The 21,742-nt window shown below is 42.9% G+C and overlaps 2 protein-coding genes across 5 annotated transcripts in view; both read left to right on the top strand.

The window, feature by feature from the left end:
* Nucleotides 1-421: 421 nt before the first annotated feature.
* Nucleotides 422-12,443, top strand: si:dkeyp-68b7.12 (rho GTPase-activating protein 30). 4 transcript variants are annotated; one of them, XM_067529148.1, is made up of 14 exons: nt 422-559; nt 1,118-1,529; nt 3,199-3,301; nt 3,410-3,554; nt 3,664-3,746; nt 4,825-4,932; nt 5,098-5,216; nt 5,305-5,479; nt 5,697-5,794; nt 6,912-6,983; nt 7,197-7,952; nt 8,446-8,666; nt 8,845-9,404; nt 10,520-12,443. In XM_067529148.1, exons 2-14 carry the CDS (start codon nt 1,442-1,444, stop codon nt 11,823-11,825), a joined length of 3,834 nt encoding a protein of 1,277 aa, XP_067385249.1. In that variant the 5' UTR covers nt 422-559; nt 1,118-1,441; the 3' UTR covers nt 11,826-12,443. The 4 variants fall into 4 exon arrangements, with proteins under 4 accessions (XP_067385249.1, XP_067385247.1, XP_067385250.1 ...); XM_067529146.1 differs by having other exon boundaries at nt 10,517-12,443; XM_067529149.1 differs by having other exon boundaries at nt 423-559; nt 8,464-8,666; nt 10,517-12,443.
* A 1,059-nt stretch (nt 12,444-13,502) lies between these two features.
* LOC137098453 (zinc finger protein Xfin-like) overlaps nt 13,503-21,742 on the top strand; it is an 18,911-nt gene continuing 10,671 nt past the window's right edge. The window contains exons 1-5 of the mRNA XM_067474687.1: nt 13,503-14,009; nt 14,583-15,551; nt 17,536-17,820; nt 18,865-19,461; nt 20,835-21,605. Of these exons, the coding sequence (XP_067330788.1) occupies nt 13,736-14,009; nt 14,583-15,551; nt 17,536-17,820; nt 18,865-19,461; nt 20,835-21,605 (2,896 nt within the window). The 5' untranslated portion in view covers nt 13,503-13,735. The remainder of the gene's footprint in view (nt 14,010-14,582; nt 15,552-17,535; nt 17,821-18,864; nt 19,462-20,834; nt 21,606-21,742) is intronic.

The raw sequence follows: 21,742 nt of genomic DNA, 5'->3' as shown, positions 1-21,742 counted from the left end.
ATCATTTGTGCTTGTGTCCTGTTGTGTCCAAGTTCTGGGCCTTGAAGTGTGTTATCACGCAGGACGGCAGTCGTACTTTGTGACAGTTTGGAATTCGTCCTGGTGTTTAATGAGTTTTTGTTGTACTTTTCTCCTTTGCTTTGCAGTGCTGTGTGGTAGGTTGTAGTACTTCTGTAGCACTCACTGAGTCCCTGTTAGGAAGTAGGGACTAGTAATAACACGTAGCATTAACGTGTAGAGTGCAGAGTGAGGGAAACATGCAAATCGTATTTGTCCTTTGTCTGCAGTTGGAATTGTCCTATTTGTACATTTCCCTCTGTCAGAGTGAAAAACTTGAGCTGCACTGAGACAAACGCAGCACATAAAGGGAAATAGATTCACTGTACAGATACAATGAACTGATTTCCCTACTCAATGAGCATAGGCGGAGAAACTGTTGGGCACATACAAAGAGAAAGCACAAGAGAAGGAGAGACACTCAGGAAGTTAACAGGGGAAGTGTAGTGGTTTCTTGCGTCATCGTTGTATGCTGCTTCTTGTGTGCCGATGCAGAGTGAAGGTAGGAACACTCGTACTCACTTTTTAACTTGTTCGTTTCTGTAATCGTCGTCTTTTCTAAGAGTGGACAGATGAGGAGGGATGCCGGACAAAGGCAGAGCAGTGGCAGGTGTCAGGAAGATGGACAGGATGGGGAGTGAGTTTGAATGTCAGTGTGAGTGTATAGGTTCAGGATTAAGCAGTCCTCCACTTCCGCTGCAGTGAAACTGGGGCCGCGATGGCTTTGACATGCAGGCCGGGAGGACAGACCTGCGCTGTAATGAAACCAGTCCACAATCTGGAACTGTGATTGGAGATTTAGACGGGTCCCCCAGCCCACGGAGACGTTATAGTGTGATTTGAGTCCAATATTAGCAGGCTCCCTTCACCGAATAGGAGAAGTTCAGAGACAAGGGTGTGGCCTTTCATTCGAGAATAAATTGAGTGCAATGAGGGGAAGTGGAGAGCCACATATGCACGCTGAGGATTCAGTGACATTTGCCGTTCGAGGGAAACTGTCCTCAGCCATGTAATGCTGCCGTTTGCACCAATAGAGATTTGTTCTGTTCTGCTCGTGCAGGTTGGAGGATAAGCCGAGGTATGTCCTAACACCTCCGGCCTTCAGAGTACGAGGTCCCGTGCAACACGTAGGAAGCAACCTGCAGCCGACAACATGCAGTGAAGCAAAGGAAACAGAGGCAGCAGCAGCAGCACAAGCGCCACATCTGTGAAATGTACAACACCTCGACGAGGCCAGTGTCACATTAACCGCCTCGGCCAACACATCCACCGCCGCCCCCCCCCCCCACCCCCCCTCACAGCCAGCCAGAGTCAGCGCGACGGTCACAAAGGAGAGTAGCTCGGGCCAGTCTGAATGTGAGGTGAGAACAGCAGACAGGAAGAGATGAGGAGAGTTCGGAGAAGAGGAGGGAACAAAGAGAAGGTGTTTGGATGTGACCTGCTCGAGCACCTGACCACCTCCAGTCAAGAGAGTAAGTGATCATCCCTCCCTGTACTTTACTGTGCTGTTATTCTGCATTACAACCACTATAAGAGCAGAAAAAGAGACTTACGTGTCCTGTCATTTCTGGCGTCTGGCGTCCATATGGACTCTGAAACTGCTTTGTCTCGCTCTTCTTATCGCCTGTCTTCTTCATACTGACACCGATGGATCACAGGCTCAGGCCCCGAGCGTTAGTGTTTCCCTGAGCTCAGTTAGGAGACGCAGAAATACACAAACAATAATGACAAACTGTGGAAAAATGATCAGGAAGAGACACACAGGCGCATTCGATAGACACAAAATGAGCCCAAAGAGACAAAAAATTTGTGGTTTGTGTTTGTTTCAGTCGGGGATCTTGGATGTGGGGGCGCTTTTACGTTTCTCCTAATTCAGCCCTACATATTGACATGTTCAATGCATTTTTAATGGAAGTGATGGCTCACTGTTTTTTGAACCCTTGCACACAACTATTGTTTTTGTGTGTCAATACCATCCTCTAAAACTTCACCCTGCAGTTGCTAAAATAATCTACCATACGTTTGTTCTTTGTTAAGACCACACATTATTAACCACATTGGGTCCACTTATAGGCTTGAAGGGGTAACTCTTGGTCATTTTAGATTCCGAGCCTTGTGAGAACATAGTATATTACATACTGCTGCTGCTGAATGTCTCTCAGAGGTGTGTGCAGTATTCAGTGTACCGCTCCATCCCCTCATTTTAAGTTCTGTTTCGTGTGATGGACTAGAAATCTGTCCAGGATCCAGGATTCTAATGTTTATGGTTTTATATTTACTTTTAGCAGTTTTCTAATTGGCACAGAATAGCTGAGGCTGATGGGAACGAGTGTTGGACAGAGTAAAAATTTCACTTAAAAATTAGGTCAACGCCAAGGTTCTTGTGGAAAAGATCAAGAACATCCGTGCTGGTCAAGTCGATAAGTGCGAAGACCTATCTCTGAAAGCCACACACGTGGACTTCAATGGCAACAGAGGACGAGACCGATTATCCTGTTCTAATCTTCTGTATGTGTAAAATAAATCTTATAGGCCAATATTTGAGATGTACTTCATAAATTGATATGTTTTATGATCCATTTGTTGAGTTTATATGAGTGGTGACATACTGTCATCACTCGTCATGAGCTATACTCTATATTGTGCAATAGTTTCTATCCCGTCATTTTTGAATCAACATAATATTAGTGTACATGTAGCCATAGCACAAATGTCCCCTCATCAAAAACTAAGAAAGATTCCACTATTCCTCTGGACAAACTAATGAAAACATAACATTTCTAATGACGCAACATTTGTAGTAGCTCAGTGTGCATTAAATATTATGGTGATGAAAAAAAGGTTTTGTTCTTCTATGTTTGACATTTCCAAATCAGGCGGTGCCATCTTTTTCACCCACCTGTGTTCGTTTTGACCTGACATTTTGACAGGGCTTGTAAAATAGTGAAAGAATTACAAAGGGATGTTTTTTATAAAATCCTTAGTCATTAACCAAACCGGTTAATTATTTCTCACACATGAACCAAACCGTATGTGCACCATTATATTGAGTGTTTGAGCTGAACACACTTTGCATTTTGTATATTATAAACATTGCTATTAATATGTTGCGTGCAGCCTTTTCACCACTGTTTCCTGCAGTTCCTCAGGTTTTGCGATGCTGCAGTGAATTTGTTGAGCAACATGGAATCGTGGATGGAATCTACAGGTTGTCTGGGGTGTCGTCCAACATACAGAAACTAAGGCAAGTTTGGAGAGTGTGTGTGTGTGTGTGTGTCTGTAAATGCACACCCTGATAAGTTCTTCATAGGTTTGTGTTGACAAAAGTGGATTCCTCTTTGCCCAAAACCAGGGGGGAGTTTGAAATTGATTCGACTCCAGACCTGAACAAGGATCTGTACCTGCAGGACATCCACTGTGTCAGCTCTCTGTGTAAAGCGTATTTCAGAGAGCTGCCAAACCCTCTGCTCACATACCAGTTGTACGACAAGTTCGCTGTGAGTACTTCCGAGACTTTTTTTGTTGTGCAGATTGTAAGAGAATTGTGCAATTGTGCACCATTTCCAATTGCAATTTCGCGAAAGGATGTGTCGCCTGTGTTTACAGGAGGCTGTGGCCATCCAGTTGGAGGAGGAGAGGCTGGTAAAGATCAGAGATGTGCTGAAAGAACTCCCAACGCCACATTACAGGTACAGCGCTGAGCCGCGCACTGAGCTCCTGCTTCGCTGACCTCACATGGCTTTTCTTCATTAAAACCTCTTTACTGTCATGAGGAATCAGGTGACGGTCGGACTATTTCAGTGTTATACGATTCATCCCTGGGCACGCGTTTGAATTTTTTTAGAATGCAGAACTAGCTGCGTATCAGTGATGCGAGCAACACTATCGATTGATGTCGATTGAGATAATGTTGTCGGCTGCGACATAAAACTCTACGCTCATAAAAATGGTTAAAAATAGATATGTTATCATTAGGCCTTGTCTGTTCTGTCACAATAGAAGGTTGTAGCAGTTGCATCCAGGCAGATTATCCCTGCAAAGGATGGATATTTACCTCTCCTCAGCTGCTTATTCGTATTAGAACTGTTTAAAAATGGTGAAAAAGTTACATATAAACACTTTTAGTCTATGAATATGCAATTTATTACTTCCGAAGAGGTGTTTCAGTATTGGTTTAAAACCTCTTAATTCATTTCAAATTTTCAAATTCCTATTTTAAGTGTGCGCCCCAGTCACTGAAAAACCTCTGGATCCGCTCCTGCTCATCGATGACCCACAGTGTTCCCCGAATGCCAGCAGCTAAAGTCACTAAAGAGGTTATTAGCATGGGAAGCAGGGATTGAATAACATGAAAGCATCTAAACCTATATATATATATATATATATATATATATATATATATATATATATATATATATATATAAAACGTGCAACGCATAAAAATGTAATCAGTGTGACATTGTGAGAGTGGTCACTTGTATTAATAAAACAGTGTGCTGCTCCCCTCAGCTTTGTATCACACTGGTTAGCTGTGTGACCACAGCTTTTCTGCTTTGGTTGACACCACTCTCATGGCAGAAATTTCAGTCGCAGCTCGTGATTTCAGCAGCTGTTGGCAGACAGACACAGGTAAAGGGCAGCCGGTGGAATGAAATGAAATGAAATCATTAATCCACCGGGTGTCGACGCATTCGTCCTTTTAACGTGGAAGCTGAAAAGAAGTCGGTGTCGGTTACCGCGGTTTGAACTTTTCGCCGTTTCCTTCAGGACTCTGGAATTCCTGATGCGCCATCTTGTCAGAATGGCCTCGTATTCCTCCGAGACCAACATGCACGCCAGGAACCTGGCCATCGTGTGGGCCCCCAATCTACTCAGGTTTGTCACAGAGATTTTTCCGTTGTCAATTTGGGTCATTTATTTTGTTTGAAATACAACACACAAAAGCAATGTCCCCCCTTTATTCACCCATTCTTTCTATTTTTCCTATGTTTCTTGCCTTTCTTTTGCTGTTTTATCCTTTTTCTAAATGTGCATGTTCAGGTCAAAGGACATTGAAGCGTCTGGCTTTAACGGCACAGCAGCCTTCATGGAAGTGAGGGTTCAGTCCATTGTAGTGGAGTTTATCCTCACACATGTCCCCCAGCTGTTTCCGGAACAAGGTGAGAGAAACACACATTCACACACAGACAGTAGAGAGTGACCGAGGCGCTGACCTCTGCCTCATCGCTTTCCTCCGCCCTCATTCAGGTGTATCAAACGAACGAAGGAAGTCCTTGCCTTCCCCGTCAGCAATATCCAGTCAGGAGGACGTGTTTTTCAAGTCCATGCCCATTCAGCCCCTGCACAACTTTGGGAACATAAGTCCCGGAGACGGTCCTCTAGCCATAAGACCCTACCATGCTATAATCGAAGGCACAGACAAGTCAGTAGACCCTTCACATTTATTACAGCATTTGTCTTTTTGCCATTAGAGGAAAGTACAGCAGGCCTCATATAGTACTGAATATGTGTCTTATATAAAGTACTGCTATGTTGTGTTCAGAGTGCATTCTAACATGGAGGCATCATATCCAACTCTTGCGACTTAGAAAAAAGATTTATTCAGGTACAAATGTGAACGCTTGTCATATGCTCCTCAGGAGAAAAGGGTCTCTCAAAGGTAAGAAATGGATGTCCATCTTCAACATCGGAGGGCGGTTCCATGACCCGCGACGGAAGCACAAACACTCATCGAAAGGTACAAAACCTTCACCCGTGAAACACAAAACGCTAAATTCCAAGGATATAAACTTCAACCAGGATTTGATGAAAGTGATTTAACTTATAACCTATAATTTTGCTTAATTCTGACTTAATGTTGCTAAAATAACCTAAATCTGTGTTTTTTTCCAGATACAAAAATTAGTTTACAAATGTTCTTTTTCATTTAAATTTTAGCTATAATAAACATATAATAAACATAATTGCATAATTTCTGACCATTATGACAACACTGTAAGCAGTTTTAGCAAAAGGTAATTATGTAATGTCAATGAAAAAACATTAGTGGATTCCACAAAATTGCTGCATGACCGGTTTGAAGTTTAACAACTTAAATTGACGAAGTAAAATCCATTGGTTAGTCAATCAACTGAACTAATATTTTTAAGTTTTGGAAACTATAATTAGATAATTTCTTCCAACTTGAAAATATTTTTTTTATTAAACATGCTCCAACTTAAATAAAGTTATGTTAAAGTAAAACACTGTGGGATTTGTGGAATTCACCAGCTAAAGACCAAAAGTTAATTCAACCTAAGAGTTTAATTTAAATAAGAGACAAGATTTTTTTTTTTTTTATAAATACTGTAACTTCTAATAGAATAAGTGGTAGTAATCACTCCTACATCTATATTTGAGTTTTTTATAGTAATTTGGATCACTTATAAGAGCTTCTGATTTTATTAATAATAATAAATAATAAATATTACTAATGATTATGTGAATATATCGGTAGAAGGATGCTGAGGTTGGAGCTGCCAGGCAGGAGGTCTAGAGGAAGAACAATGAGGAGATTTCTGGATGTAGTGAGGGAGGACATGAAGTTAGTGGGTGTGAGAGAAGAGGATGCAAAGGACAGGGTTAGATGGAGGCACGTGATTCACCTGAAAGGGAACAGCCGAAAGGAAAAGAAGAAGAAGATTATTAATGATTAAATCCAACATTGTGTATGATGTGTTTGCTAAAGTTAAGGTAAAGACCAAGATCAGTTGGTCGTTTGAGAACCAAAATGTTGGTGTTTGAAGTTAGAGTTTTTACAGCTTCTCTCTCGTCTGAGTCTTATGTATCTAAAGAGAAAAAGTTTTATGTTTCAGAGAAAGAGCGGCCTGCTTTAAGACCAGCACGAAGCATGGACTCCCTCAGCACCCCATCCTACCCAAACGAAGGTGCTGCTCCTCTCACGCAAACGAATTTGTCACTCAAGATACTTAAAACAAAAAGCTACTTTCATACTCTTTACCTGAACTGTGAGATTTAAGTTCAAAACTAGCCACCGGCAGTGGATTTAGCTTTAACTTCTCTGAATATGGTCTACAGACCCACGGTTGTGCTTTCCTAACCCTGAACTGCTGAACATCGTTTTTATCTTTTTTTCACAGGTTCCAGACGACCCGCTCAGCGCCCTCCTTCCATCAGCATGTCTCCCGCCATCACCCCCTGTCAAAAGTCCGGCCCGGAAGCTACGGTATCCGCCGGCGCCATAGGTGGCAGCGAGTATGCAGTGACGTACCGCAGAGGAACAGGACTCGTAAGCGGCGGTGCGGGAACACAGGGCACCTACACTGCTCTTGACCCGGAAGGTTTAGGGATCGTAGGCAACGAGTCTATCCAGACCAGATCCCCAGGACTCTCCACTAAAATGGGTCGCAGAGCAGCCATGCACATCACCGGGCCCACCATGGTTACTGTACCACTACATATCACCTCTAACCTGGCATTAGGCGTCCTGCAAGGCGGCGGGGGCGACAGGGTGATCCACCGTGCCAGGGATAAAGATGGAGGAGACAGGGGCGACGGTAAGGAGGGAGAAGAGAAGGTGCATAGGAAGGAAAGCAATGCAGTGGAGAGGAAGTTGGAGGAAGGCATAAAGGTTGAGGAAGAAGAGAAGAATTTCAGGAGGAAAGAAAGGGAAGGAGTTGTGAACATGGAAGGAATTACAGTGGTAGTGAGTGGTGGTGGTAGTGATGAAGGAGCGAAGGAGAAGGAGGAAGAGGAGCTGAAAGAAGATTGTAGACTGAAGCCAGAGGAGCTGCTGAGGAGTTTGTCCAGAGAGCAAGAAGCCAGAAACCTCATCTCAAATGTTAAGAATGCTGCACACAATGATCAAGATGATGATGACAACGATGAATACATGGGTAAATTCACCTACTTCATAACCTTCATCACCTACTCCATAACCATTTGTTTTAAATTGAGTACACATCCCTTTGGCGTGTGTTTTCATGTTTTATCTTTAATTTTTTGCAGTCACCTAAATAATCCCCTGACTTTTTCTAGCGCCATCATCAGGTCAAAATGTTGTCCAGTCAGTACTTGTAAATACAGAGAAAACAAGCCTGCTGCATCACAAGCTGTGCTTTTCAGTGCTAATCAACAGTTATGGCTTCAAATGAGATCGCGAACACGCTTAACACGGGTTTCTAAACGTCATCGTGAGCATGTTTTCACTGTGCCTAAAGGCAACTGAGTGCTTCAGACGACAAGCACCTTCACTTTTACCTTTCAACGTGGTTAGATCTCACTTCAAGCACAATGTGCAAATACCAAAGAAATTCTGTGCAAAGGCTGATATTTTATTTTGGTGAACCGTAGCTATGCTGAAATATTAAAGATTCTCTTCAACTGCAGTGCATGTGTCATACACAGAAATGAAAGGGGTGGAATCAGCTGGTTGTCAGCCAGGCGAGTACGATGCAGAGGCCACGTTCGATGCTTCTGGCATCCTCAACTCCACTGAAGCTGTAGGGGAGGACCAGGAGCTGTCCGGCTATGTTCAGGACAACTTTGAATTCCTGGATCAGCTGGACTGCAGTGCCATGGATCATATGGACTGCAGCATGTCCTACCAGGTGTGTGTTGGTTTATCACATTGAACATGGTAGGTTTGCAGAAGAAGACAAAATTATCAAGTTGAGAAATTCTAGCCAAGGTAGAAATACAGTTTCCTGTCACTATTTTTAGCATTCAAACATTGTTGGTTTTTTTTTTGCACTCTTTTCCACTTCCTGTCTCGCTTTTACATCTTAGATGAATGAGTTTTCTGTCGAACCTCCTGGTCACTCGGATGAAGAGTATGAGATGATGATCCAAAGTCCGGATCCCATGGAGCTGCAGTCATACGCACTGAGTCCGAACGAGTTAAACCCACACAGACCCCTCAGCCTCGACCTGCACAGCCGACACACTAAATCCCTCAGCTTGCCATACATGACCTCACCTGTCCACATACCGGATGAGTCGAGCACCGAAGAGGAGGAGGATCATGGGGACGACATTGACGAAAATAATTACAGTAGTGATGAAGACGAAAGCATGTTTGTTAAAAGTCTTCCCCCTGATTTCTTTCTTAACAACGTGAGCGAGTTTGAACAAGACACTGATACACAGAAGAGTTACACTCCTGATAGACTTCCTACTGATGAGTCAAGGGGCTCTCAGGAAGGAAATTGTGAGATGTGTCACGTTGAAGAATCAAACGCTGGAGGTCAGCAGCCAGGAGAAGTGAAAGAGGCAAAGCAGATAATGAAGGAGGAAGAGGAAGATGCACTTGATAAGGAAGGAGAGCAGCCAGAAAAACATGTGCAGAGGTGATTCCTGTTTTACAGTCGTGTACATGCTGTAACAGTTCCGAGTCTAACGAGCTTATTGAATTTGCAACAACTAAACTAAGCTTTAATTCATCATTAACGATTAACAATGAATACGCTTTTTAGTTAAAACTGCACCAGTCAACATACTAGTTACATCATCAGTGAATCCATTAATTATGTTTAATGTGAATTGTTGCTTGCAGATTGCTGCACAGGGCTTTTTAGCATCTTTAAGCACAGTTGTTTGCAAAAATAGCTCCACCATCCCAGCATCAAACGGGACACAGAGAAAGTCAGGGACTAGCTGCTGAAAAAGGTGATGCATGAGGCAGCTTAAGGTTCTTTTCCCTGACAAGCAACAAACTAGAGATTAGAGGAAACTGAACTTTGGACTTATTATATTAAACGCTGACATGAAAGTTACTCTTAAAATGAATCATAATGCTTCTCTGTGTCCACGAGACATGACGACTCATGACCACATCAGCTTTCTGTAAACTCATAATTATTTACAGTTAGTGTCATTGCCGATGGAGGCAGATACAATCATTCCATTGGTTTAAAGCAACACTGCAAACTTGGAGAATTTTATTTTCTTATTTAATAAACAATAAAATGCACCCTTGCTGAATTCCATTCACTTATGGGTTTTTGTCTTGTTTCCTGTGGCACGATCAGTTTTCAAAGGTTTCACAGGCATATTGCTGCAAACCTGACATTACAAAGTAAGTTGGCTCACTTTAAGACTTCTAGCGGCCATTCACTGCACTTACACGATGTATTAGGCCACGCTTGAGAAAAAAAACAAAGTGGAAAAAAGAAAAAAAGGGAAGAGGTTACATAAGCTCGATGTTTAAGCCACAATAAGTATTGTTTCCCCTCAGTGATATTACCACAAATGACAGGGCTGCAGAAAGTAGAGACAATATGTTACATTTTATTTCACACAAAAGGTCTGGATGCACTTATCTCACTAAGTGAATATCAACACCGTCATAATGAACCGATTTTGTCCAAGTAAATACGCCGAATCTTCACGGCCTCTAATTCGTCAAATGCAGGACAGCTTGCTTTTCACGTTGTTAATGTGTCTTTGTCGTCTTTTGCAGCAGCACAGCGGTAGAAGACCTCAGCGACAAAGAAAGGCCTCCTACTCCAGACATGTTAGCACAAGACTGCGAGGAGTTTCCACCGCCACCAGATGAGGACACTTCTGAATCAAGCACAGTGACAGAATTGAAGGTCGAGGAGGAGAAGCAAGAGGTTGATAATCCACACCGTGACTATTCAACTCAACAAACAGATTCATGTGGGCTTTCACCGGAGGAGACTGGAGACTTTTCTGAAGAATCAACAGAACACCCCAGAGCCAGCTCAAGCGAGGACCCAGAAAACAGGGAAAGTGACGAGGAAGGCGACAGGAAGGAACATGAGGAGATAGTAGCAATAGGCGAAGAAATGGTTCGAGAAACTGGTGAGAACGTTCAGGAAGAACCCACAGAGGACGGCAGTGAGGAAATAACTGACAATTACTATGAAGAAAGCGCGCAGGAGGATAGCAAAGAGCAGGGCACTGCCATCCGTAGGACAAGCGATGACATTTGGGACGAAGTTCAGGATGCTATATGTGAAATGATAGAGGATAAGGAAAGTGAGCTGGCGGAGAGGGACGGTGCTCCTGAGGAGGGAGATGAAGACAGGGAAGAGCAGGAGGAAGAGGGCAAGACAGATTTTATAATAGAGGTCGAGGAGGAATCCGAAGAGGCAGTGGATGAAAAGGTCTCAGACCCAGAGATGCACCAGGAGTTTGAGGAAAAAGAGACTTTATTACCGAAGACAAGTGAAGAAGATGAGGGAGTTCAGGAGATACATGACTTCAATGATGAAGCGCAGCATCACCACAGGGAAGAAGTGAATTCAAAAGAGCAAGACAGAGAACCCAATGAGTTCAAAGCTGATGAACAACTCAGAACCCCTCCAAGTCCACAAAATCGACAAAAAGAGTTCAACCTGGATGTAAAGAAACTGCCAGAGCACAGTGCCATCAGCCACGGAGGAGTGGGAAGGAAGCTGGTGGTCTCTAAATCCCCCAAGGTTTACCAAGCAAAAGCAGTGCCGGTCGTGCCCCCGAAGCCTCAGCACTGCAAAATCACTGCCCAGAGCATCCGCCAGCAGCAGCAGCAGCAACGAGAGAGAAGAGACGGCGACAGAGGGAGGGAGAGCCCGGCGAGGGTCCCGACGGAGCAGGACCGAGCTTGTGCGGGAGAGCACGGGAGAGACGGAGGGGAGGCGAGAGACAGAAACAGTCCCGTCAGCATGTGTTTCGACGTGGCGGTTGCCATAGCAACCATGAAGCGAGAAAAGGAGAAAGAGTGTGAGAAGGAGAGGCAGAGGGAATGGGGAAGCGAAGCACAGTGAGCTCTGATGTCTGAACAGCGTATAGATTTAAACTGATTTTTCTGTACAAACTAGTTTTCTAAACGTTGCATAAAAGGCCGTAATTCTGAAATTAATAACAACAACAGTATTGTCTATCTAATGCTCCCGAAGAAGGTTACTGTAGGCTCTGATCTCTTGTGCACAAACTTGAGGAGCTGTGTGTGGTTAGCACCCCCCCCCCCCCATGGGCACCGTGACTCCCCATCAGAAAGCTAACACCTGTTACTGGGTTCAACAAAACGTGACATCAAAAATACAATGAGTTGGGAATAAAGGTCAAGTGCTGCTGAAGACGCCACGTCATCTGGGTAAACTGCTACTTCAAAAGTGCATTTTAAACACCAAGTTGGCATAGCTTCCATACTTTTCCATACATAAGTCTGCAAAACAATATATCTATATCAATATTTCTATATCAAACCTACCATTTACTATGTTCTAATCCGCCCCTTTTCTTTTTATATCTACATAGTAAATGGTACGTTTGAAAGGGCAGAGGATGAATGTAACGCGTCACTGAAACATGTTTAAAAAACAACAAGAAAAATATATTTTTTGTGCATGTGAATAAAAGAGAAATAAAAACTTTTTTAAGAAGGTGTGTGCCCTATATTGCCAACATTATTTTGGTAACTCAGATTTTTATTCACGTATATTTATGAGAAACATTATTACTAGTAGTACAACATGACAAGACTTCTTCACCTCATATACCTCAATTTAATAATTTATTTTGCTACGTCTTCAGTCATGTAGCTGGTTGGCATTGGTATTTTATTTTGACTTTGTTTTAGGTGACTTATGCAGGAGTAGACCAATGTTGTAGGTTGGTGCAGAGGTGATTTGATGCTTAATCAAACGCAAAATGCCAATGAAAACTTACAAAAAGTGCAGTTATGTACAAAAATAAGGTATGAAGACCTAAAAAGGATTAATTTAATGCACACAAGAGACGATTTGAAATACTTTAAGTACGTTTTACTGGTTTTGTTTACTGTATTCAATAACGTTATAATGCCCCCTTATTTAAGGGTCTGAACAGTTGTGCTACTACTGGTTGGAGAAATTGCTGATGGGAATGGTGCTTTCCAGAAAGTAAAATGTTCAATGCCTTTGAAATTGTCCTATCTGTACCAGAAGACATAAAAAATAAGTAAAAAATTAAATGTTTAAAAAGGAAAATGTGAAATGAAGACGGAAGCAGTTAAATTATTTTGTAATTCCCGTAATTTTTTAATTTTTTTATTTTTAGCTTTTAAATTGTAGGATATTTCAGGTTAACTATAAAACCAATCCTGCTGCACCGTAAACATGTTTGTTACGTTCGTTTTTTTATTTTTGTAATTTACGTTTATTAGAAGAGTTACGTTTATCGCCATTCTCACCTTTACGTCACATCCGCTGTATTATTTTAGAAATAGTTTGAGGCCCTTCACAAACTTTGAACGTCTCCTGTCAAATTCAGTTTAAAATCAGTTCACCCAATTCAATCCAGTCCGAACTGTCTGTAGATTTGTGCGGATCACACTGTTTTTAATCCTGTCACAATCTCAAGCCACATATCATCCACTGACTCCTTCCCTCTGCTCTATAAAAACATAGCTGTGAAATTACTGACTCAGAAAACATTTATCGATTTCATCTTCTGACTCCCTTTGGGGTTTAATTAGCTAATTATCAATTTAATTTAATGTTATTCTATTTTTGCAATTCACGTTTATCAGAAGCGTTACGTTCGTTACCTTTACGTCACGTCCGCCGTGTTTTTTCCCGGAAATAAATCAAAATAAAACAGCTGGGTTACCGCCCAGTCTCCCTGCAGAAGCCCCAGCTGTTTCACCAACGCTTGGTTTTTAGCCGTTACAGAGTTTTTATTCCCACTCGACAGAATGTCTGTCCCGTCCTCCTCGTTTGGTTCTCAGATTGCAGCCATCATGGATGTTTTAGCGAAGGCTGCGGTCGCCGAAATAACGCAGCTGGTGGAGGACGGGATGGTGGTTCTGCGCCTGGAGATGTGTCGGAGAGACAGTGAGATCCAGGAGCTTAAAAGAAGTTTGAATCTGATGGAGGCTGAGTTGTGTAATGCTCAAGAAGCTGCCAAGACACGAACGACTGATGACCAGCAAGAACAAACAAGGCCCCGGAACCAGGTCTCCCCGAAAGGTGAGGAAAACCGTCTGGATACAGCGTTGACACCAAACTTCAATTAAAATATGTGACATTCTTGTTCATGTCGTTTATACACGCTGTTTATTGCTTGTCACAAATGCTTTGAGTCTCTTCACAAACTTTCAATGTCTCCTGTCAAATTCAGCTCAATTCAATCCAGTCCAAGCTGTTTGTGGATTTGTGGAGGCTAAATATTGTGCGGATCACACTGTTTTTAATCTTGTCACAATCTCAAGATACATATCATCCACTGACTCCTTCCATCTGCTCTATAAAAACACAGCTGTGAAATTACTGGCTCCGAAAACATCATTTAATCACGTGACTCACTGTGGACTTCAGCTTTAAATTGTATTAAGCTTAACTTTAAAACTTCTTCTGGTGCGCCGTAAAAACTTTTAGCTCTCTGAAATGACTGACTCATCAAGTTCATCCACACATCTGCTGATGACAAGTAGGTGCCATGGGGGCGTGCAGCTAAAGTTAATAACTGTGCTCTTGGTTTGCTGACTCGTATTTTCCATTTGTGGAAATTCACATGTACCTGCCATTTTCTTCCTACTCCAGGTGAAGACATCGCTCAGGCATGCGCAGTGTATCTGGAACCAAAGGCTGCCGACTCGCTCTGTGATCCTCACCGTGGGATAGAAGACAGCCATGACATGAGGCCAGGGGTGAAACATGAGCCAGAAGACCAACTTGTAATCCAGGAATCAACAGACAATGCGGCAGCCGCTAATGTTTGCTTTGCAGCTGGGGAGCGAGATAACCTGATCTGGCCTCCTCCAGCTCACAGCACACTGGACAAAACCTCAGTTGGAATTCAGCAGCACGTCCAGATGTTTCCCACTCACGCGGAGCAGTTTTCTGCTCACGACAACATGAAAGATTCCTATGAATCCTCAACTGCAGCAGAGGAAACTGCAGATGATTCCTTACCAATAAAAGTAGAGGTACAGGTTCAGCCTTTGTTCGTGGAACGTGCCACTTCGGAGTCTGTTCATAATGAACAGTTAAGTCATGTTTCACACCCTGCAGTCACTCAGGATCAGTGCCTACATTCAGCTTTGCAACAGGCTGGACCATCACTAGCGCCGTCTCATGCACAGAGGTCCACAGCAGCCTCAGAAGATCACGTAGTCAGCAGGAGCAACCCGAGAGCAAAAAGGCTGATAAATATGTGGAGAACAAATCAGAAGCTCTTCGTCTGCTCTGTGTGCAACAAGGGTTTCCTCCGTTTGTCCCAGCTGGAGGATCACAAGTCCTCCCACCAACCCTTCAAACCATTTAGGTGCCTGGAATGCGGCAAATCTTTCACTCAGAAGACGAGGTTGAAGACACATCGGAGTGTCCACACGGGAGAGAGGCCATTTAGCTGTAAAATCTGCGGGAAGATGTTTTCGAGGCAGGACAACTGCCTGAGACACGAGCGGTTCCACAGCGGCCTCAAGCCGTACAGCTGTGGGCAGTGTGGCAAGAGCTTTACAGTGCTAGGGAACCTCAAAATCCACCAGGAGCGCCACCTGCAAGGAAGATAATGTCCAGATACCGGGGTTCTCGGTAACACCTACAAAGTGATGAAACTTTGCACAAGACGATTATTATCTTATTTTGACTATTTGAATGCAATAAAAATGTCCACCTTGCATTTCAGGGGACAAGGTGGAGGATTGGCCATTGTCGTAACAATGGGTAAAGAAAAACTTGATTGGAATATTTATTCATTTTTAAACATATAATGCATTTTTTTTGCAGGACTCCATTTATTTATTCATTGTTAATCTTTACATCAGCTGTGCACGATTTTCTATTTATTAATTTTTTATTTTTATTTTTTTTGGAAAGCCTACAATTGAAAATGGCAATTCAGTCAATTCCAGTGTGTCACCCAGGTTTAAATAACCTGAATTTTCCTGTTGCGCCTTGAGTTCATTATTTGGCCTCTAAAAACAGTGGCGATTTAATCATGTCAGTGACGTGTCTCTGTGTAGATATCAAGATCGTATTTTTTTTATACTTGCACTTAATGTAAATCTGAGAGGTCTGATTTCTTTTTTTTTTTCTTTCTTTTTTTTTTTTTTTTTTTTTTTTTGGGACATTAAACATTTTGATATTCCCAATTTTCTTCTTCCCATGTTGCTTTACGGCTCCCACTCTCTGCATGATCTAAAAATATATGCATTTAGTAGATATTTATGAGCCCTTTTTGAAATTACATTTACTGTCTTTATTAGGATTTGGTTCTATAGTGGGAGTTAATGAATGGTCATTAGTTAAGGGTGCTGAACTTGAAAGAAGTAAAGAGTAATTGTGGCGTGTACTACTTTACTAACTCAGTACTTGGTGCTGATTGGGGATTGTGAGGACTGTCCCACAACCTTCAGCTTGTGTTTCTTAAAGAGGTTTATTGTGGATTCGGAGCTTTGCTTTGGATCATTGGGCTGTTGTAGAAGTGAGCCTCTTCTGTTTCACTTTTATTTTATTTTTTTTACTGTTTGGCTGCTCTAGTTCTGCTGATATGTAGTGGAATCCACTCTTTCCTGTATCTCCACAGCGTTTTCCATGTTACTGGCTGCCACACAAACCCCAAAGTAAACTCTCCATCACCATCTTTTAAGAGCCGACAAAGGAGAAGTTCAGTTCCCACACGTACATTCATACTTGTCAATGCATACGCTGTATTCACTTCCAGAGGTAGCAGCTAAGTACCAAGTGCATTTTTGTGGTACTTGTATTTTACAATAGTACTACATACAATAGTAAAGTTACTTAATTACTCATTCCAAAATACAAAGAAGGAATAAATTATAATTATTATTTTTTTTAATTTATGGTGCAACCACCTAGTTTGCAGTTTATAAACTGTTTGTCAAATTAGTTTCCAACAAATGTTTTCTCTTTTATTAAGTATAGCATAACTGATGATTAGTCCATAGTGTTTGCTTTTTTAAATTTATTTCTTTTTAATTGCTGATAAATCGAACTTTTGGATAGGAAAAAAAAAATACTGGAGGAAATAAGCTTTTTGAAATGTCTCTCTCCCAGAAAAAAACTGTACATGAGTTTTAACAAGGTTGAATAAACCTTATTTATGAGACCCGTGAACTAATCTGGACCAGACTCGTTAGTGTTATCAACGGCATCAAAATCAATAATTTTTTAATCACTTTGTTAATAAACAGATTTTTTTTTATGAAAATTTCAAATTGGTTAGAGACATACTTGTACACCTGTACAGTTTTTGTGCTTAAAATACATTTTAGAGCACGTACCTAGTACTTCAACTACTTTCAGTCTGTGTACTTCTCATTAATGGTGAGGTTCATTAAAAAAAAAAATCTAGTGCGGAAGTACTTGGTTTTTACGGTATTTGTGTCACTTCCGTTATTGGAAACGTGTGTTTACGCTTTGTATTGGAGCGTTGCAGCTAACAGAAAGCGTCACATTAAAGCCAACAGCAGGCCGAGCAGGTTGCAGCAACCTGTGGACAGTCAGCCGCTGCACAAACTAATTTAACCAGACCGAGCAACTTGCAGCCACTTGTCCCTGTTCTCCGCCGGGTCGCTCCGTGGAACGATGTTGAGCAGCGCTGCTCTGCGGGCTCAGGTCGCCTCCATATTCGGCGCCCTGTGCAAAGCCGCCGTGGCTGAAATCGCCAAAGTTGTGGAGGATGGGATGGTGGTGCTGCGGCTGGAAATGTGTCAGCGGGAAAGCGAGATCCAGAAGCTGAAGAGCAACATCGAGGTTCTTCACGCGGAGCTGAGAGCAACGCGGGAGACGGCGAAACTGAGACCTGACGAGCAGAGTATGATGGAGCTCAGACAGACAGACAGAAACCCTGTATCTGCTGGTTTAAACTGGGGTTGTTCTCCCCCAGATTCACACAGCTCTTCGCAAAGGTTTTGCACTAAAAGTTCAGGGACAACGCTTGTAGCAATAATGCCAATCACCGACTTCTTGACTAGTTATTTAAAGTGATGTAATAAGGATAAAAACTACATTAATCAATATTTGGTGTGACCATCCATTGCCACAGTTCCTCTTAGGTTTCATCCTGTCTCTATATTCCAGGCTGTCTCCGTTATGTTCAAATCCCGTCTCTGTGGGGGACGAAACACCTGTTGCAGTCTCATTTGCTGCAGGAGCTGGGGAGAGCATCCAAGCTCCACACAGAAATGCTTCAGCGGGCCACCAGGTTCAAACCTTGTATGGTACCTGGGGGGGGGGGGCGACAGTGCTAACCACTGCCCCACCGCGCCGTGTGCCACCTGCTGAAAGCATTTGGGGTCATTATGAAGCAAAGGCTCAGAAGAGTTGACCATCTGAAACTCAATGTCAAGCAAGAATGGAAAAATTATTTCAGCTTTAAAACTAAAACAATTTGTGTCGTCAGTTGCCACATGCCGATGAAACAAAGTGGTAAATGTGCCCCCCCCCCCCCAAAAAAAACCCAATTTCCAAGTATAAGTTTCAACCGCTTCCACTTTTTACTTCCATTCTGCACCGTCTCTACACCTCTACCAAAAGATTTTTTTGCCAGACAATTGAGAAAACATGCAAAGATAAAAACTATTGTGCTGAGTGAGAAACAACAACAAAAAAAGAGGGTGGGGGTCTGAGGTCCAAGGTCCATTAATTCAAGTTATTGTTCTTTATGAGTAATTGGTCTCAGATTTGTTTATATAGCCAGAATCATAAAGAACCTTCCACTCCAATAAAAACAGTCACGCATGGACATTACCTGTTAGTTTTTCCTGTTGCTGACTGTAGTACGATGCTCTTACTGGCCAGTTTCAACAAACCGTGTCTAGGACTGATACTCTGTTGTACTTTGACATTGCCTCCGCAGGTAGTCAGGGTGGTGGTGCTGATGAGAAGCCCTTGCTCGAAAATATTTGTGCAGACAACAAAGAGCACAGCAGCTTGTCTGCACCTGGGGTCCAGGTTAAATGTGAACCTGTGGAAGAGGGAGCTGAAGATGCCAGGGGGCACCCTGACCAGCTGGGAGAAGACCTGGGTCCGTACCAAGGAAACAGTGCTCAGTGGAGAACGTCCACACGAATCGAGGCTGAACACCAGAACTCAGGTTATTTACATTTAGGCCAGAACTCTTTTCCATGTCTTCCTGAATCATCTCTGGACACTGGACTGGGCGTGGCCCGCAGCGGTTCTGGTGGGTCTCAGCAGAGCCCGCTCAGCCATGGGCTTCTGGGCTACGGTCAGTATCGCAGCTTGTACAGCACGGCCCGGAGGAGGACGATGAAGAGGTTAATGTTTAAGAAAGGTTACATCTGCCCATATTGCGGCAAATGTTTTGAGCGTGCCGGGCACCTCGAGAGGCATAAGAGGATTCATACCGGCGAGAAACCGTATCGCTGCGAGATATGTGGGAGACGCTTCAATCAAAAATGCAGCCTAAAGGAGCACATGAAGATTCACAGAAGATGTGAGTAAAGTATTTTATTGTGTGGGGTTTGTGGTTTGAATCCCTAAACACGGGATCCTTCCATCCTCCCGGAGGAATTAACTGATGTTCTTTTTGTCTTGATGTTTTTCTTTGTTCGCTGGTGGATCTGGCAACCAGAAACCAGCAGGGCAGAATTATGGTAGGAAGGTTCTTCAGGTTGTGGGGCATCAAACCTGGATCTCCCAACGGGGTCTTGGTCTTTCTAACAGTACATGTATTTAACTTGACAATTTCATTAGTTAATTATCTTAAAGTTCACTTAAATCTGGTGTAACATTGATACATTCATTTTTTTAATAAAGAGGCTAAATTACTTGTAACTTACCTGTTAACAATATTAGGTTTTCATATTAAACAAGTTCCAAGTTCCAAATCCTGAGCTAAACATGTCACACAAACACAGTCTTGCATCTCTGTCTTCTCTGTCCACTCTCTGGACAGTCCTACCTCTAACTCGTCTGTCCATAAACAAACATCCATTTTGGCTTTGTATGCCCACAGTTGCACCAACGTATTAGTGACACAGAGATGAAGAACTGCTTTAAGGCTCTTTAAAAGAAAAAACTTTTTAAAATTGTAAATCATCCAAAAGTCTTTCAGCAGAGTCCTGTAACAAAGTACAAATCCAAATGTATCAATACTACTGGCTCTTTAAATAGCTTCGAAATCCCCCATGGTCCACACTTGGTACCTACCTATATTTCTTTGTGTTATTTTTGTCCTCTGCTGAGGTTCAGTCCTCTGTGGTTGTGACTTTAAAAGTAGCCGCTTGGTTTCTCCTGGCTGCTTTATAAGAATGCTGCTCTTTTAAATCCCTCCTGTGTCCTTGGGCAAGACTCCAAGCAGCCTGTGTTTCTCAAGCAATAGATCTGACTTGGTGAAGTATTCAATTAATCGAGAAGCAACAACTCAGTAGTTTGACTTAAGTTGAACGCGTAGCCTAATGCTGGTGGTGTAAGGCTCATCTTCATGTGGAATATTTCCATCTGAGGTGTTGAACCTAAAAGCTGCCTCAGATGATTTTTTTGATAATTAGCATTCATTCACCGCGGCGTGTTGCTGCCTGCACACCGCAAACACATGACCGGGTGTTGTTGGGTGTGAATTTTGACAAAGATAAATGGGGATTAAACATTTAATTTGATCCCACCTTTTTAAATGGGCTTCTTAAGCTTTAGTGCTCTGTATTTCAAGCAAGGTCTAAGCCACCGTGAGAGTCTGCTTGTAAGTGTTGTTGGAATTGGTATAAACTTAAGGCTGCAGAGACGTTAACAGCCTTTGCATTAACTACAAACCTCTGTGCTTAAAGGTTTTGTACATTTTGGACGACTTGTATGTTTCTGCTCCAACAGGCATTCAGCCAAGGCTGGTTGAGGTCCAAGCGGGCGAACAGCAGCAGATTCTCGGGATGAATCCAGGCGCTGAAACTCAGCGCTCTGAGGAAGAGAGTCACCTGAAAACTGAAAACTGTGTACCGGAGGATCGGGACATCGCCCTAACATCTGTAAAGGTAAAATCTGAGCCTGCTGAGGAGAATATTACACTGCCACTGTTTCCTGGAGGGAAAGAGCAGACGAGGGAAGGAGTAGAAACCCTCAGTGAGAACTTTGCAGCGTACGAGACAGACGGTCACCAGCGGACGTCCCGATTACAAGGACGTAACAGCACAGAGGGCAGCAGTGCAGAGTGTCTCAGCCGCTCAGCGCACACACGTATGACCTCCTTCCCTTGGGAAGCTCAGATAATCCAAGCACCAGTCGAAGCTCCTTGTAGCACCTTCTCCTTTCCAGGGAAACCAAACGGGGAAATCACGAACGGCATGATCTTCCAAACACCCTATGGGCCCTCAGACAAGCTCCTGATATCCAGTGCTTCAGGGTTAGACGGTACGGGCGAGACCTCGCCGAATCCCTACAGGCAGAGCACAAGCAGGGATTTTCAGATCATCAAACCAAAAAAGTGCTTCCTCTGCTCATACTGCGGCAAGGTCTTCGAGCGCTCTGGCCACCTTGAAAGACACTTACGAATACATACTGGGGAGAAGCCGTATGGCTGCCATATCTGTGGACGGTGCTTCAATCAGAAGAGCAGTCTCAAGGGCCACATGAAGACGCACAGAAATGGTAAGAGGAGCAGAGTATTGATTTGAGCTGTAACTACTAATTACTAATTGTCTGGATGCCACTTTTTTTTTTTCAGACTGAGTAGAAGTACTTGCCTTTAAGTACTAAACTGTTTTACTTCTAGAATGATTTGCTGG

This window comes from Channa argus, chromosome 14 (genome assembly GCF_033026475.1).
Source record: "Channa argus isolate prfri chromosome 14, Channa argus male v1.0, whole genome shotgun sequence".
Lineage (NCBI taxonomy): Eukaryota > Metazoa > Chordata > Actinopteri > Anabantiformes > Channidae > Channa > Channa argus.
Note: the sequence above shows the minus strand (reverse complement) of the source record. Positions and strands in the feature narration are given on the sequence as shown.